At 55.5% G+C, this 15,727-nt stretch overlaps 1 protein-coding gene across 1 annotated transcript; it reads right to left on the bottom strand.

The window, feature by feature from the left end:
• Positions 1-1,887: 1,887 nt before the first annotated feature.
• LOC142821115 (olfactory receptor 6F1-like) lies at positions 1,888-6,544 on the bottom strand. The gene is made up of 2 exons (XM_089774359.1): positions 6,023-6,544; positions 1,888-2,346 (listed from the first exon to the last, which is right to left on the bottom strand). Exons 1-2 carry the CDS (start codon positions 6,542-6,544, stop codon positions 1,888-1,890), a joined length of 981 nt encoding a protein of 326 aa, XP_089630485.1.
• Between the last annotated feature and the right edge of the window lie 9,183 nt (positions 6,545-15,727).

Below are 15,727 nucleotides of genomic sequence, written 5' to 3'. Positions count from 1 at the left end.
TATTAAACAAAGGAAACATCCCCGTCTCCTGTCTCCAGTCCCCACCTCCCCCCCACTCATGGGTGCAGCGCAACCCAGCTCCACAGACAGCGCCACCTCCTCCCCCCCGTCCCTGGGAGCAGGGGAAGTTGCCAGCTGCCCCCGCCCAGCCAGGAGCTGTTCAATAGGCTGAAATGGTCATTTTGGCCTGTCTGATGCGTCAGACACCCCTGCCCACTGGTCCTCCCTATGGCCCATCTGTGCGCCATCCTCCATGTAGCGACACCCTGCCTGCCCCCCAACCCGAGTGCCCACACACTGCCTGCCCCCCCAAGTCCCAACACCCACACGCTGCCTATCCCCCCCAAATCCCAACACCTAATGCTGCCTGGCCCCCCAAGTCCCAACAGCCACACGCTGCCTATCCCCCCCAAATCCCAACACCTAATGCTGCCTGGCCCCCCAAGTCCCAACAGCCACATACTGCCTCCCCCCAACACCCAATGCTGCCTGCCCCCCAAACCCCAACACCCATACGCCCCCTGCCCCCCCCCCCAAGTCTCAACACCCACACTCCATCTGGCCCCAGTAAGTCCCAATGCTGCCTGGCTGCCAACACCCAACACTGCCTGGCAAATACCAGCCATGGGCAGCCAAAGAGAATCTACTGCGAGCCAGGAGCGTATTGTAGATCTTTCGATTATATCGATTGAAAAAGACCCGTGTAAAGAAATGGACTTTACTGACATAATTGAAGAATGTGCTGCCAAAAGAGCTAGACAGCTAGAATAGATTTAAATACAAATGAAAATGTTTAATTATTAATGCAGAATTGTGTTTACGAATGAATTACAATATCATTAAAACAAAAATTATCCAAGTAAATTTAAGTTTCTATCACATTTACTCAATTCACATTTAATATGCAAATAGCCTTCAATTTGCACATTTGATGCCTTTTTTCTGTTTTTTCTCCAAAGGGGGGGCCCTGCAAAATTTTGCCATCCTGGGCCCCGCAAAACCCTCATCCGTCCCTGACCAGCCTCCCTGCCCTGAGCCCCTCATGTACCCCAGCCCAAACTCCTGAACCTTCACTGCTACAAGCCTGCAGCTTGCACACAACCCTAACCCATCCCCCTGACACCAAAACTGTGCAGCCTGGGACCCCTTGAGCCAGCATCCTCTTCTCTCCTTCCTCCTGCATCCAGATTCCCTCCCAGAGCTGGCACCTCTCACCCCTTCCCAGTGCGTTTTTTGTGAGGTACAATAGCAGTGGCGACAGCATGAAAGGCCAGCACAAAGTCGTTGAGCTCCCTTCACACCCCCCCCCCCCCCGATCCCCGCAAAAAAGACCCCGGGGAAAAGTTGTTAACCAAAAAAAAGAGAGAGAAGCCGTGCCCTGGGATGGAAGTACCAAAATCTCTTTCCCCCCCGCCACGTGGTTGTGGTTTGGTTTTTTTCTCAACAACTTTGTCCCCGCTCTTCACACTGTCTCCACTGCTATTGTGGCTCTTCATCTCAAACGGGTTGGCTACCCCTGGTCAGTGTCTTATTGGACCGGTCACATGCTCCCTGCTGGCTCTCGGTGCAGAGCTGGCCCAAGGCACAGAGCATGCGACCGACACCTGCACCTCTCTCTGGGCTCAATCTACCCAGCTCTTTTCATTTCACAGAGCCACCAGTTCATGTCCCTTGCAGCCTGCTGGTACTTCCCCAGTAGCATTGGCCATTGGTCCTAACTATAACGGAGCAAGGGTTTGGAAAAGGTCCCTGCACCCCGTTGCTCACTAGACTGTGACTCTACAAGTGCAGGGCAAGAAGCTCACAGATGGGAGTGGAAATAAAACCTTCTATTTGGTCGGCTTTGATACTGGCCCTAACCCCGCCCATGCTGCAGCTATTCCATTGTCACCTAAGCAACCCAATGGGCCAGTATCTTGGAAACCTTAATTTCCTGCAAGTTTTGCACAGGGCCTCCTGGACCTCCCTGTTTCTCAGGGCGTAGATGAGTGGGTTGACCAGGGGCGTCAGGATGGTGTAGGAGACTGAAAGAACTTTCTTGAAATTGCTCGGGAGGTCGGTGGTCGGGAACATGTAGGCAATCAGGAGCGCTCCATAGTAAACACTCACCACGATGAGGTGGGAGGAGCAGGTGGAAAAGGCCTTTTGCCTCCCGGTGGTGGAGGGGATTCTGAGGATGGTGCTGATGATGCAGATGTAGGACACCGAGGTGAGCAGGAAGGGGACCAGTATTAAAATCAAGCACATTGAGAACGCCAACGTGTCCATCAGCAGAGGGTCATTGCAGGAGAGTTTTACAAGGGGAATAAAGTCACAAAAGAAATGGTCGATACCGTTGGGGCCACACTGTGACGTAGTGGGGGTACCTGGCTGGTTTCTATGCTGCTGGCTCTGGGGGAACCCCCACTGGCTGCTGTGGGTACCACGACCCAGCAAAACAGGATGAGTCACTATGCAAACCAGTGGCCAGACACCCCCCATGGAGAGGAACAAAGGAAGGTGGATGCTGCCTTGGCTGGGGGGCAGGGCTGGAAGTTAGGGAGTTGGTTGCTGGCTGTCGGAGGGCATGGATGAGACAGCCTAGGGAGAGGAGCTGGAGTTTAGGGGCCCAGTCTCCCCCATCTCAAGGGGGCCTGAGGCATCCTAGCCCAGTTCCTGTGACCAGATTACATCTGTGCTGCGCTGTGCTGGAGGAGCAATAAACCACCCTCAATTCCACTGGCTGGTGCAGTCTGTTTGTGCCATTTCGGGGTGCAGGAGACGGGGAACCCCCAACGTGCCGTCACACTGGTGTCAGGGGTGGGATGCACTGCACCCCGTGGATGAAGCTCCCAGCGGCAAGCGACAAGGCGCAGTAGAAGCAAGAGCCCTGGAGCCAGGCGTGCTGGAGACAGAGCGAAGCGGTTCCTGGGAATCGTGGGGCGCTGCAGCACTAGACTGGTGAGTCTGCACCGAGGGGCCCAGCGGGCAGATGGCCTACGCCCGACTCTTGAAGGCAGAGCTGGTGGGGCTGTGCAGAGAGAGGGGCTTGCCTGTGCAGAAAGCAACCAAGGCCCAGCTGATTACCCAGCTGGAAGAGAATGACCAGCCACAGGGCCAGGATCTTGTCCCCAGGGGAAGCAGCCAGACCCCCCCTGAGAGTGTGTCAGGCTCAGAGAGGGGGAGGAGCGCTGGAACCCAACGGAGAGATGAGACAGCATCTCCCGGGAGGCCTGCAAGCCGTAGCCCATCTAGGGCAGGGGCCAGCCCAGCGGAGCTGCGGCGGCTGGAGATCCAGCTGCGGATCAGGGAATTGGAAGTAGAGGACCGAGAGAAGGAGCGCCAAGATCGAGAGAGGCAGCGACAGCATGAGCTGGCCATGGCAGAGCGGAGAACCGGCGGGGCACCGGCTGCGCCAAGTGCGGATGGGCCCCAAGGTCCCAGGGCTGCCAGCCACTTGGAGAGGCTCGTGGTGGCCCAATTGAAGGACATGGGTGACATAGACGGGTTCCTCAGCTCCTTTGAGAGGGCCTGTGGACTGCAACGGGTCCCCCCAGCTGACTGGCTGCAGGAGCTCATCCCCGCACTGAGCCAGGAGGCGGCCGGAGTGCTCAGCCAGCTGGAGGACCTACAGCCAGGGGATTACAACCGAGTCAAGGAGGCCCTGCTGCACAAGTTCGGGCTGACCCCCGAGATGTACAGGAAGAAGTTCCGGGGGGTACAGAAAGGGCCACGGGAGACCTATGTGGACCTGGCCTCCCGCCTGGCGCAATACTGCCGCAAGTGGGTGTCTGGAGTAGGAGCCCAGACCGCAGAGGAGCTGCTCAAGCTGGTCATGATGGAGCAGTTCTATGAAGCGTGCCCACCCAAACTGAGGCTGTGGCTCAAGGACCGGAGACCAGAGAACCCCCAGGAGGCCGGGAGACTGGCGGATGAGTTCACGGAGAGCCGGTCCGGGTGTGAACGGGAGTCCCGGAGAGAAAGGGAACCGCGCAGAGACCGGATCTCGGCTGAGCGACGGAGGGAGTCAACTACGGGGCGAGACCAAGGAACAGGTCGTCTGCGCCCCAGAGAACCAGCCAGGGCCTGGACAGAGACAGCCCAAAGCCTAACTTGCCATCGCTGTGGGCAAAAAGGCCACAAGAGGGCTCAGTGCACCAGGTCCCAGGACCGGGGACTGTCCAGGGTTAACTGGCTGGGGCGGGAGGAAGGGCAGGCTGCCCCAGAGGCAGGGGCTGGCAGGCAAACCTCAGCTCAGAGAGAGGGGAAGGATGCTCAGTGCACCTCCCCTGGGAGGTCTGATTCTCAGGAGGCGGATTCCTCCGTGTACCGGGTGGGGGCAGGACGGCCCCTGCGGAGCGAGTGCCTCATACCCCTGGAGGTGGATGGTAGGAAGGTGACGGGCTTCTGGGACACGGGGGCGGAGGTGACTCTGGCCCGATCTGACATAGTGGCCCAGGAGCGGATACTACCCCACGCGCAGCTGACCCTGAAGGGCATAGACGGGTCCCCGTTTAAGGTGCCTGTAGCCAGGGTGCATCTGAAATGGGGGGCGAAGGAAGGCCTCAAGGAAGTGGGGGTGCACCCGCACTTGCCCACCGAGGTGCTGATGGGGAACGACCTAGAGGAGTGGCCCCATGAATCCCAGCGGGCTCTAGTCACTACCCGGAGCCAGAGCCAGCGGGGGGCTGACAACGTGGGTCCAGGGAAGGACTCCTGGCAGCGTCCTCAGGGTCCCATCCCAGTGGACACGGGGTCCAGCCAGGCTGGGACTCCGGACCTAGGCAGAGGTGGGGGACAGGTCCCGATCCCTGCCTCAGCAGCTGAATTCCAGGCTGAGGTGCAGGCAGACCCCTCCTTGCAGAGGCTGAGGGACCAGGCTGGCCTCCGTGCAGCTCAGCCCCGGGGGAGAGGTGGCCAGGAGAGATTCCTGCGGGAGCGTGGGCTCCTGTTCCGTGAGTGGCTCCCCCCCAGGAAGGCGAGGGCATGGGGTGTCCAGCGGCAGCTGGTCGTCCCCCGAAAGTATCGCCTCAAGCTGCTGTATTTGGCCCACGACGTCCCCGTTGGGGGCCACCGGGGGATCCGGAGCACCCGGCTGAAGCTGCTCCAGCACTTCTATTGGCCGGGAATCTTTACAGCCGTGCAGCGGTACTGCCGGTCCTGTGACTCCTGCCAGAGGGGCGGGAAGGCCCAAGACAGGAGGAAAGCGGCTTGGGGGTCTCTACCCCAGATGGACCCTCTGGGCTTGCTGAGAGAGTTATGGGAGGGGAAGTCCTCCCTGGATGGAGCATCGGGGGTGGAAGCCGCCCTGGCTGTCCAGAGAAGGCTCGCTGGGCTCATGGCCCCGGCCCGAGAGACCCTGGCCAGAGATAAAGGCCAGCGGAAGGGTGGGTGTGACCCCCGAGGACAGGCCTGGGCCAGTCACCCTGGAGCGGGGCGGCGAGTGGACAGAGGGAAGCCAGCTCATGTGGGGCCTCGCCACGGCCGGCCCGAGTCAAGGGGAGCACCCATGTCCCCAGGGCGGGTTCCCACGCAGAGGACCCGAACTTCCCTAGGTCACGAGCGGAGTGACCCTGCTCAGTTCGCTCTCGGAGGGGGGAGAACTGTGACGTAGTGGGGGTACCTGGCTGGTTTCTATGCTGCTGGCTCTGGGGGAACCCCCACTGGCTGCTGTGGGTACCACGACCCAGCAAAACAGGATGAGTCACTATGCAAACCAGTGGCCAGACACCCCCCATGGAGAGGAACAAAGGAAGGTGGATGCTGCCTTGGCTGGGGGGCAGGGCTGGAAGTTAGGGAGTTGGTTGCTGGCTGTCGGAGGGCATGGATGAGACAGCCTAGGGAGAGGAGCTGGAGTTTAGGGGCCCAGTCTCCCCCATCTCAAGGGGGCCTGAGGCATCCTAGCCCAGTTCCTGTGACCAGATTACATCTGTGCTGCGCTGTGCTGGAGGAGCAATAAACCACCCTCAATTCCACTGGCTGGTGCAGTCTGTTTGTGCCATTTCGGGGTGCAGGAGACGGGGAACCCCCAACGTGCCGTCACAGGGCCACAGAAGGTTAACTGGGTTATTGACACTGTGCTTATACTACAAGCAAGGAATCCACCTGTCCATGATCCCCCGGCAAGCTGGAGACAAGACCTGCCACTCATCTGGGCTGTGTAGTGCAGTGGGTTGCATATGGCTAGATACCGGTCGTAGGACATCACCGATAGGAGGAGGCATTCTGTGGCCAGCAGAGCACTGAAGAAGTAAAATTGTGTGAGACACCCAGTGAAGGAAATTGTCCAGTCCCCAGTCAGGAGCCCGGCCAGAAGCCAAGGCAGGATGGTGGAGCTGTAGCCGATCTCCAAGCAGGACAAGTTGCCCAGGAAGAAGTACATGGGGGTGTGGAGGTGCCGATGGGCCACAACCAGCGCCAGGATAAGGATGTTCCCGGCCATGGTCATCAGGTAGATCACGAGGAAGAGCAGGAAGAGAGGAACCTGCAGGCCAGGAAGCTCCCTGAATCCAAGGAGGATGAATTCTGTGATGGATGTTTGGTTCCCTTGTCCCTGGCTTGCCATGGGGTGTGTCTGTGGGGCACAAAGAGGGACACTGTGAGCAGTAACTAACATTCATTGTAATATGGCAGCCTTGTCTTCATTGCCTCCTGCTGCCAGCCCTGGCACAGCAGCCAAGTGGGGAATGGAGGGTGGGGAAGGGAATCGCCGTCTCTCGATTTCTGAGCAGAGCCCAGGTGAAACAGACCGTGTCTCTGCACCCTGTGGAGCATCTTGAAAGCTGGCACCAGGCACTCAAATCCTGTGGCCTTGGGCTCAGACAGGGAATACAGACACCCTGACAGATGTGCCAGACACCAGATCAGGCAGTCACTCCCATCACTGCCTGGTGGCTAAAAGCTGAATGAGGGAGGGGCCGTTCCACTGGGGAGATCAGCCAGGAGGGGATATTTCACAGGACGCTCCAGCACAGAAATAAACCAAGCAAGCGGTCCTGGGACCCATAAGGGCTGGTGTGAGGGGCTTCCCTTCACCCTGGTTCTGCCCCTTTAGGCAGAAAGCAGCAGGGCACAGTCTGAAGTGCAGATAGTGAGACTTGTTTTGGGGCCAGTGTCCAAGCAGGTGGATTCCCACGCCATGCCCACCTGTCGGGTGCATCTCTGTGGGCCAACAGTTTCCCTCTCCCCAACTACAGCTATTCACCCAACAGACCCCTTCTTGTAACCCCCAGCCACACACACCAATGGGCTCCCCTGTCCCTCTGCTCTGTACCCAGGCTCCAATCATGCAGAGCCCTGCCTGGGTCTCTGTTCCTCATTCCCCTATTTCCAGTGCCCCATTCCCCCATTACCAACCCCCTTCCCACTCCACCCTTCTCCTCCACAGACACAGAGACACCCACCGTGCACACCCCGATGGCACCTCCTAGAAATCATGTTCCATTGGGGGGGGGGTGAGTCAGGGTCTGTGTCCCACCCCTTTGGTCCTCCTTGGGAGGGGCAAGGAGGGAGACTGCATGGGTCAGGGGCTGGCATTTCTCTTGTCAGTGTTTTACCTCCCCGCCGGATGCTATGAAACTGGGAGGGGTTGCAACTGCTTTGGAGGATAAGGTCATAATTCAAAATGATTTGGATGAACTGGAGAAATGGTCTGAGGTAAATAGGATGAAGTTTAATAAGGACAAATGAAATGTATTCCACTTGGGATGAAATAATCCATTTCACAGATTCAGAATGGGAAACGACTGTCTAGGAAGGAGGCCTGCAAAAAGCCATCTAGGGGTCATAGTGGACCACAAGCTAAATATGAGTCAACAGTGTGATGCTGTTGCAGAAAAAGCAAACATGATTCTGGGAGGTATTAACAGGAGTGTTGCAAGCAAGACACGAGAGATCATTCTTCTGCTCTACTCTGCGCTGGTGAGGCCTCAGTTGCAGAATTGTGTCCAGTTCTGGGCACCACATTTCAAGAAAGACGTGGAGAAATTGGAGAGGGTCAAGAGAAGAGCAACAAGAGTGATGAAAGGTCTAGACAACAGGAGCTATGAGGGAAGACTCAAAGAATTGGGCTTCTTTAGCTTGGAAAGGTGAAGACTGAGAGGGGTCATGAGAGCAGTTTTCAGCTATCTAAAAGGATTTCACAGGGAGGAGGGAGAAAATTTTTTCTCCTTGGTCTGTGAGGATAGGACAAGAAGAACAGGCTTAAACAGGACAAGGGAGGTTTAGGTTGGACATTAGGAAAAACTCCCTGACTATCAAGGTGCTTAAACACTGCAGTATCTTGCCTAGGAAGGTTGTGGAATCTCCATCTTTGGGGTTCTTTAAGAGCAGGTTAGATAAATGTCTCTCAGGGGTGGTCTAGACGGTACTGGGTCCTGCCATGAGGGCAGGGGACTGGATTCGATGACCTCTCTAGGTCCCTTTCATTTATAGTCTCCTGTGATTCTATGAATCCCGTCCCAGCTTTGCTCCCAGCTCTCTCTAGGATTCACTGGGCCCATTAGCAAGGCTCCATCACTGTCTCAGAATGGGGCTCAATGCCAGAGTGGGGGAGATACCATGCACCCATTGATTTCACACCAGTAGCTGCCCAAACTCCTCCAGAGATCGATCCCTCTACACGCCGTGTGCCCATCTGCCACACTGGTCTCCTAGCACCTCAGGGGGATGGGGCAGGAGAGACACGTTCCAGAGAGTGCGGAGCCCAGATACCAGGGTGATGGGAGCGAGGGAACTTGTGAGCTGAAAGCTCTTTGGTGATCTGAAATCCTCGCCTTTGGGGGCGGGGAACTGTTAGAGACCAGCGCCCATAGCCCCATCCACCCCGCCTCCGCTAGTGTCCTACCAAACCCACGTTGCTTCACAACCCTGGAGCGCCAGGGAGCCGGGAGGAAACGGCTGATTTACCTCCAAGGCAGGTCGGGCAGCAACGGGATCCCGGCTCCCACCTCCGCACGCAGCGTCTCAGGGCCAGAGGCAGGTTCCTCCGCCCATCTGCTCTGCCCGGCGCGTTCCCCTGCGCCCCGGCCCGGTCAATGGAACGTCGGAGCCCAGAGCAGCGACCGAGGCTCCTTCGCCCTGTCTGGTGACGCGCCCCACGCCTCAGCCCTGCGCCAATTGTGGAAAATCTTCTCCGCTGCGCTGTATAGCCTGGTGCGGGCAGGGGCCGCCTCCCCAGGTGCCAGTCCCACAGGGAACGTCACCGGCGAGGGAGGTTGGTGTTTGGTCTGTTTCTGGATGATACCGGCAGGTGCAAACTTCTAGTCTCAAAGGTGAAGTCCCGGAGAGGGGAGAAACTTTAAGCCCTAAAGCAAATCCCTCTGTGGCGGGCGAGGGCTGCGCTGGCTCTCAAGAAATAACACATGGATCCCAGAAACACGTTGTGTGGCTGAGTTTGTCAGAGCTGCCTAAGTGGTTTAGGCACAAAATTCTCATCCGACTCCCTTAAGCAGGTTTGACAATCTCAGCATGGTTCGCTGAGCTTGCCCGGTCTGGAAACAAACCTCCTGCTGCCCTTGGAAAGGAACAGCCAGGTCCCTGTCCTGTCAGCGTCTGTAACAGCTCAGTTCAGGTGTCATATTAATGAGCATCTACGTGACTGGGGAGCTTGGATCCCATTTTCAAAGGGGCTTCATCGCCAGGGCTGAGCAGTCTCTGCCTCGCTGAAATTAAACCGACTCCTTTCGAGATTCACTGAAGTGTGTGTGAAAATGTCCCCCACAGACGCTGATACTGAGCTGGGAAGGGACAGGAAACGTCTGGGCTACATCACCCACATTCAGCCACTAAAGGCAGATTAGAACAGGGTAGAAATGGTCATTAGAGCCCGTCACCAGAGGTGGCGAATGGAGCCATATCCGACACAGCAGCGCTTTGACAGGCCGGCTGGTTGCTCGCTAGTGACTGTGCTGCTCTGGGGTCCCTGCACCTCACTGGAGGTCAGTGATGTCCCCAGGTGGTTTCTGTCCCTGCTCTATGCTCTTGGTTCCAAAACCCCCAAGGGGCTGTGACTGGCCAGGACTTGGCTGTGACAGTGTCAGTGTCCATGAGTCACTTTGAAGTCAAGTGGCGACTCGGCAGCTGAATGGTCAATTGTCCCGGGCTGAGGAATGAAACTCGCTTCCCATGATCTGTAGGAAAGGGGAGTTTTTCCTGCCACACCTCAGCACAGCGCCCGAGCGGGGCCTGAGCTCAGGAGCCTGCCTGAGAAGTGAGAAAAGAAACCTGTGGCCCTGGCCCTGTTCGCCCAGCTCTGTCGAAGTTTCTTGCGGGGTAGTTGGATCTGCCAGACCGAGTCTGCAGCTCCTGTTCTGTCACCCTGGTATTGGCCACTGGGCTGTAACGCGCTGGGGAACTAACTCCCAAATCATTTTTTGCACTTGAACTAGGGGCCATCAAATGACATTAGTAGGCAGCAGGTTTTAAACAAGCAAAGAGACGTTTTTCTGCATGCAAGGCACAGTCAACTTGTGGAACTCCTTGCCAGAGGATGGTGTGAAGTTCAGGACTTTAACAGGGTGGAAAAAAAGAGCTACATAAATTCATGGAGGATTGGTCCATCATTGGCTATTAGACAGAATGGGCAGGGATGGTGTCTCTAGCCTCTATTGTCAGGGGCTGGACATGGATGACCTCATTCCATGAAGTGTAACAGTTAACTCGAACTAAGGACTTAGTTCAAGTTAATGTTTCACTGCCGTGTGTAATCATGGGTAGTTAATTCGGACTAGGGGGATTGAAAAATGACGACCAGACGGGAAGATGCGAATCAAGCCTGGGATATTTAAATCCCGGGCTTCATTTGCAACTTAGAATGCCTACATTAGATTCCCTAGTTCAAACTAGGAGGCTAGTGTAGACATACCCTTGCAGAAGAAAGCTCTGAAAGGCCATTATAGCCATAGGGCTTTCTTGTGCAAGAAAACCCCTGCTGTGCAACCACACTGCCTTCTTGCACAAGAAAACTTACACTTGTAAGAAAAGAGCATAGCTCTTGTGCAAGAGGTCGTCTTTTACCAAGCCGTAGTGTAAATCTTCTTGCACAACAGTGGGTGGGCAGTGTGGACACTGCAGAAGAACGGCTCTTCTTTCGCAAGAACCCACCAGTTTAGACATAGCTTAAAGTGTGGGAAGAGAGGGCTTCTTGTGCAAGAGCTACATTCTGTTCTAACAAGTGTAGGAGCTCTTGTGCAAGAGGGCTGTGTGGACGCGTGGAAGTGGTTTCTTGCGTGAGAAATCCCTATGGCTAAAATGGCCATGAGAGTTTTCTTGCACAAGTGAGCATCCACACTGCCAAGGATGTTCTTCCTCAAAAGCACATGGCAGTGTGGACGTGTTCTTGTGCAAGAACCCACCAGTGTAGACATAGCCTGGGAATGGCTGGGGACAGCTGGCCCAGGGATGGAGCAGCAGAGCCAGGTCAGACTCACGCCTGCCCTGGTCCCACAGCCCTCCTCACAGCAGCTGGCAATTACAGCAGTGGCTCCATGGTTTGAGGTGCTGCCCCTGGGCTACAGACACTGATGCCACAGCTCCCGGATATTGATCAATGGGAGCTGCAGGAGCGGAGTCCGCAGGCAAGGACAGCGTGTGGCGACTCCCTGCTCTGCCTCTCAGGGGCTGCAGGGACTTGCCAGCCACGTCCAGGAGCAGCAGTTACTTTTGGTCACGTGTCCATCTTGCCCCCAGAGTGTTGCCTGCAGAGGCTAATGGGGCCAGGGGCGTGGTTAACAGGGGTCAGGGGCCTGGCTAATGGGGGTCAAAGAGAACATGTAAAACATTCTCTGGGTGCACAGCCTAATGAGATGTGCTGCGCATGCCTGTGACGGGAAGCAGTGGGGCATGTAACAGCAGGGCTGGGTCCTAGAGAGCCGAATGCTCTGCCTGCAGCACAGTCTGAGGGAAGGGGGTGGAAGAGCAAGTCAGGCCTAGGGGCACCAGTTTAACAATCCCGCCTAGGGCACCATGGATCCTGAGGACGCCCTGAGAGCACACACACGCCATGGATGCTCTTGCACAAAAGCACGTGGCAGTGAGGGTGTGTTTGGAGCAAGTGTAGACACAGCCTGGGAGGGGCTGGGGAGCCCTCACCAGCTGGCCCCTGCTCTAGGAGGCAGGATAAGGGACCCCCTGACGTTATGGAGGGGTGCTGGGCTGTGCAAGGGCTGGAGCATTCACACAGAGAGCACAGGGCCTGGCGCTTGATCTTCACCCACCCTGGCCCCACAGTGCTCCTGAGAGCAGCTGCTACGTACTGCAGTGGCCTCACGGTTTGATGTGCTGCCCCTCATCTACAGACAGTTCCCTGGTATTGGTCAATGGGAGGGGCAGGTGCGGTGTCTGCAGGCAAGGACGGCATGTGGACACCCCCTGCTCTGCCTCGCAGGGGCTGCAGGGACATGCCAGCCACACCCAGGAGCAGCAGTTACCACGGGGATAATGACTCCAGACGTGGCAGGTTCGGCATTTTAGAGCTCACTGCTCCAAGAATCACATTTAAACAACCCAGAGAAATGAAAGTGATGTCTGCACAGCCCAGCCAAACCCAAACTAACCCACCTTGCAAGCAGTGAAAGTGGTAACCTCCCCTCTTCCCTCCTCCCCCCATACATGATGGGACCAGAGAGGAGAGGGAAGGGCAGTGTCTGTGTGTGTGTGAGAGAGAGAGAGAGAGAAATGACAGAGACACACAGACTGTGAGCGTGGCAGAGATTTGCATTGCCAAGCTCCCGCCATCCCCTTCTCCTGAACCCACACAGAGAGGGGGGAGGAGGGACACCCTGACATCAGCTCCTTTCCTCTTCCCCCTCCCACACCCTGCCCAGCAAGCAGGAGGCTCCCAAGGGAGCGCTCCAAGGCAGAGGGCAGGAGCAGCACGACAGTGGGTGGAAGAGCAATGTTAGTGCCAGCACTTGACAGCTTCCTGGCCAAACCAGTCGGGATCCCCTGTCGGAGGCTCCAGGATCTACTGGTAGATCCCGATGGACTGGCTGGTCAGCACTGATTTAAGGGAACTGTGTTTCTGGCTCCTGGGTACCAGCAAAGTCCTGCAGAAGCTTTTTGCTCCCCAGTTTGAACAATCTAAATATCAGCCTGACAGTTTGGGGGACTGTCTGCCCCCTTCTTTGCCATTTGCCCCAGCAGAGCAATCCCAGCCTGGCCCACTGGGACCCCACTCAGCGTGTCCTGAAGTTTGTATCCTCTGATGTCTTCACACTTTTCATGACTGCCCAGCACCAGCCTTTCCCCCGCTGAATGGTTTTGTCTCCAGAGCTTTGGAGCTAACAATGCCCAGTGGGACTTGCATAGAGGCACTTGCCTTCCATGTGCCTTGGCTAATTGTCTCTTTTCCTTCCCCCCATGCGGAAAATAGTTCAGTTCCTAATTAAACACCAGTTTGCATATTGCATATTGTCTCAGGCTGCTCCACTGTCCTGCACCAACCCCTTCTTCATAGAACTCTAGCACTGGAAGGGACCTCGAGAGGTCATCGAATCCAGGCCCCTGCCCTCACAGCAGGACCCAGTACATTCTAGACAGTCCCTGACACGTGTCTATCTAACCTGCTCTTAAATATCTCCAGAGATGGGGATTCCACAGCCTCCCTAGGCAACTTATTCCAGTGTTTAACCAACCTGACAATTAAGACATTTTTACTAATGTCCAACCTAAACCTTTCTTGGTGCAGTTTAAGCTTATTGCTTCTTGTCCTATCATCAGAGGCCAAGGAGAACAATTTTTCTCCCTCCTCCTTGTGATGCCTTTCTATATACCTGAAAACCACTATCATGTTCTCTCTCAGTCTTCTCTTTTCCAAACTAAACAAGCCCAGTTCTTTCAGTCTCTCCTCATGGCTCATGTTCTCTAGATCTTTCATCATTCTTCTTGCTCTTCTCTGGACCATCTCCAACTTCTCCACATCTTTCCGGAAATGTGGTGTCCAGAATGGGATACAATACTCCAACTGAGGCCTAACTACAGTGTAGAGCGGAAGAATGACTTCTTGTGTCTTGCTCACAACACTCATGTTCATGCATCCCAGAATCATGTTTGCCATGTCACACTGCTGGCTCATATTTGGCTCGTGGTCCATTACTTGTGGGTCATTTCCCATTCAGTATGTGTGAAACTGATTGTTGTTTCTCACAGCAGGCCACACGTGGGGGCTGCGCCCAGGTACCAGTTACCTGTTATCTGGTAAGATTAACCCATATAACCAGATAACCAGTTATCTGTTAACATCCCAAATTACCCACACAATTATTCAGGCTACCTGCCTGTCTGCGGCCTTAGACTAGCTGCCAGCAGCTGGCGCCCTAGGCAAACCATGCAGTTGGCGCCTCCCCCACCCCCCCAACCCCAAGGGCAGATATTGGGCAAATACTGGCCTGTGGCTGGGTTCGGTCTCTGGGGGTTAACCCCTGTAGGCCCCGGCCCCACCATATCTACCTGCACCTCCTCAGGTTCAGGGAACACAGCATCCATTGGCCACGGATCGCCGTTCCTGGGTACTGGAAGCTGCGATCTCCAGGACCAGGGGCGGTGCAAGTAAATATGGTGGCAGCAGCCCAGCAGGGGCTGACCCTGGTGAAATGGCCCAGTTTTAGTGCCCACCCCTGCAGTAGATGATCATTCATGATTTCACAGACCATCCATAACTGCACAATTTCGATGTTTTTCTTCTCCCCTCATGTGAAACTGTTTCCAAGCCCCTCGTGTTTTCTTGCCCTGTCGGCACCTTTTCCATACTTAGTGTAGATTTTTTGGGATAGGACAACCACACCTGCTTGCACATTCAAGGTGGAGATGAACATACAATAATTAAGCCTAGTTTGGTTGTACTTCATCCGTATGCTACCTAGAGTACCAGGCAGGAGGTCGGGGTTCCTTTGAATGCTGGGTATGGTGAGGGCTCCATTATTTCTAGTTACATCAAAAGAAAAACCTCTGGGTCATTCCTGCTTCTTCCCTCCCATTGTTCTTCTTACTAAACCCAATTTATAGCAAAGCGAGACTTGGTGATTCTAGTCATAACTACCAATCAACTGCATATCGTGTACCATACCTATTATGTCAATATTTAGGATACATTTTGCTGGGCCAAAATATTGCAAAAGTGCTTAATTAATAGTTTTCCGGATGTCTCTGGAATTGTTCTTATAAAAATGGGATGCACTAGGACCAGGTTGTTTCAGGTCCAATTGCCCTGGTCTCGCTGTCCTGTACAAGCTCTGCATGATTGGGCAGCACTCCTGACTCTCCCCCACCCTCTTTGGCCTTATTTTCATGTGTCCCTGAGTCCCCCAGAGCTGAGTCAGACCCAGGCTTTGCTTTGTGAGAGATCCAAGGACCGGATGAGGCTGGCACTGGAGACATTGTTGTTCTGGTTAAGGAAGGGCCGTTCAGGCTCCTCTACATGTGCCCTGCTGCTTTCTATCCATAGGAGGAGAACCGGGGGCCAGGCCAAAGGGAAGCTCCTCACTCGGCCCTTACAAGTCCCAGGCCGGCTTTCTTGGCTGGTTTCTCTGATGGAGCTCCCTGTCAAATATTCCCTCCAGCCGATCTCTCCCTCCCTTGTTCAACTTTTAGCCACCAGGCAGTGATGGGAGTGACTGTCTGAACCAGCGTCTGTCACATCCGTCAGGGAGTCTGTACCCCCTGTCCAAGCCCAGCACCACGGGCTGCCATATTGCAATGAATGTTAGTTATTGCTCACAATGACCCTGTTTCTGTCCCACAGACACACCCC

The sequence above is a fragment of the Pelodiscus sinensis genome, chromosome 30, assembly GCF_052426305.1.
Source record: "Pelodiscus sinensis isolate ZL-2025 chromosome 30, ASM5242630v1, whole genome shotgun sequence".
Lineage (NCBI taxonomy): Eukaryota > Metazoa > Chordata > Testudines > Trionychidae > Pelodiscus > Pelodiscus sinensis.
Note: the sequence above shows the minus strand (reverse complement) of the source record. Positions and strands in the feature narration are given on the sequence as shown.

Excerpts from the sequence above, each read along its gene's own strand:
- LOC142821115 (XM_089774359.1), bottom strand. The coding sequence starts at position 6,544 with ATGGCAAGCCAGGGACAAGGGAACCAAACATCCATCACAGAATTCATC. Across the intron at positions 2,347-6,022 it reads AGTTAACCTTCTGTGGCCCT|TGTGGCCCCAACGGTATCGA; the intron begins GTGACGGCACGT and ends ACTACGTCACAG.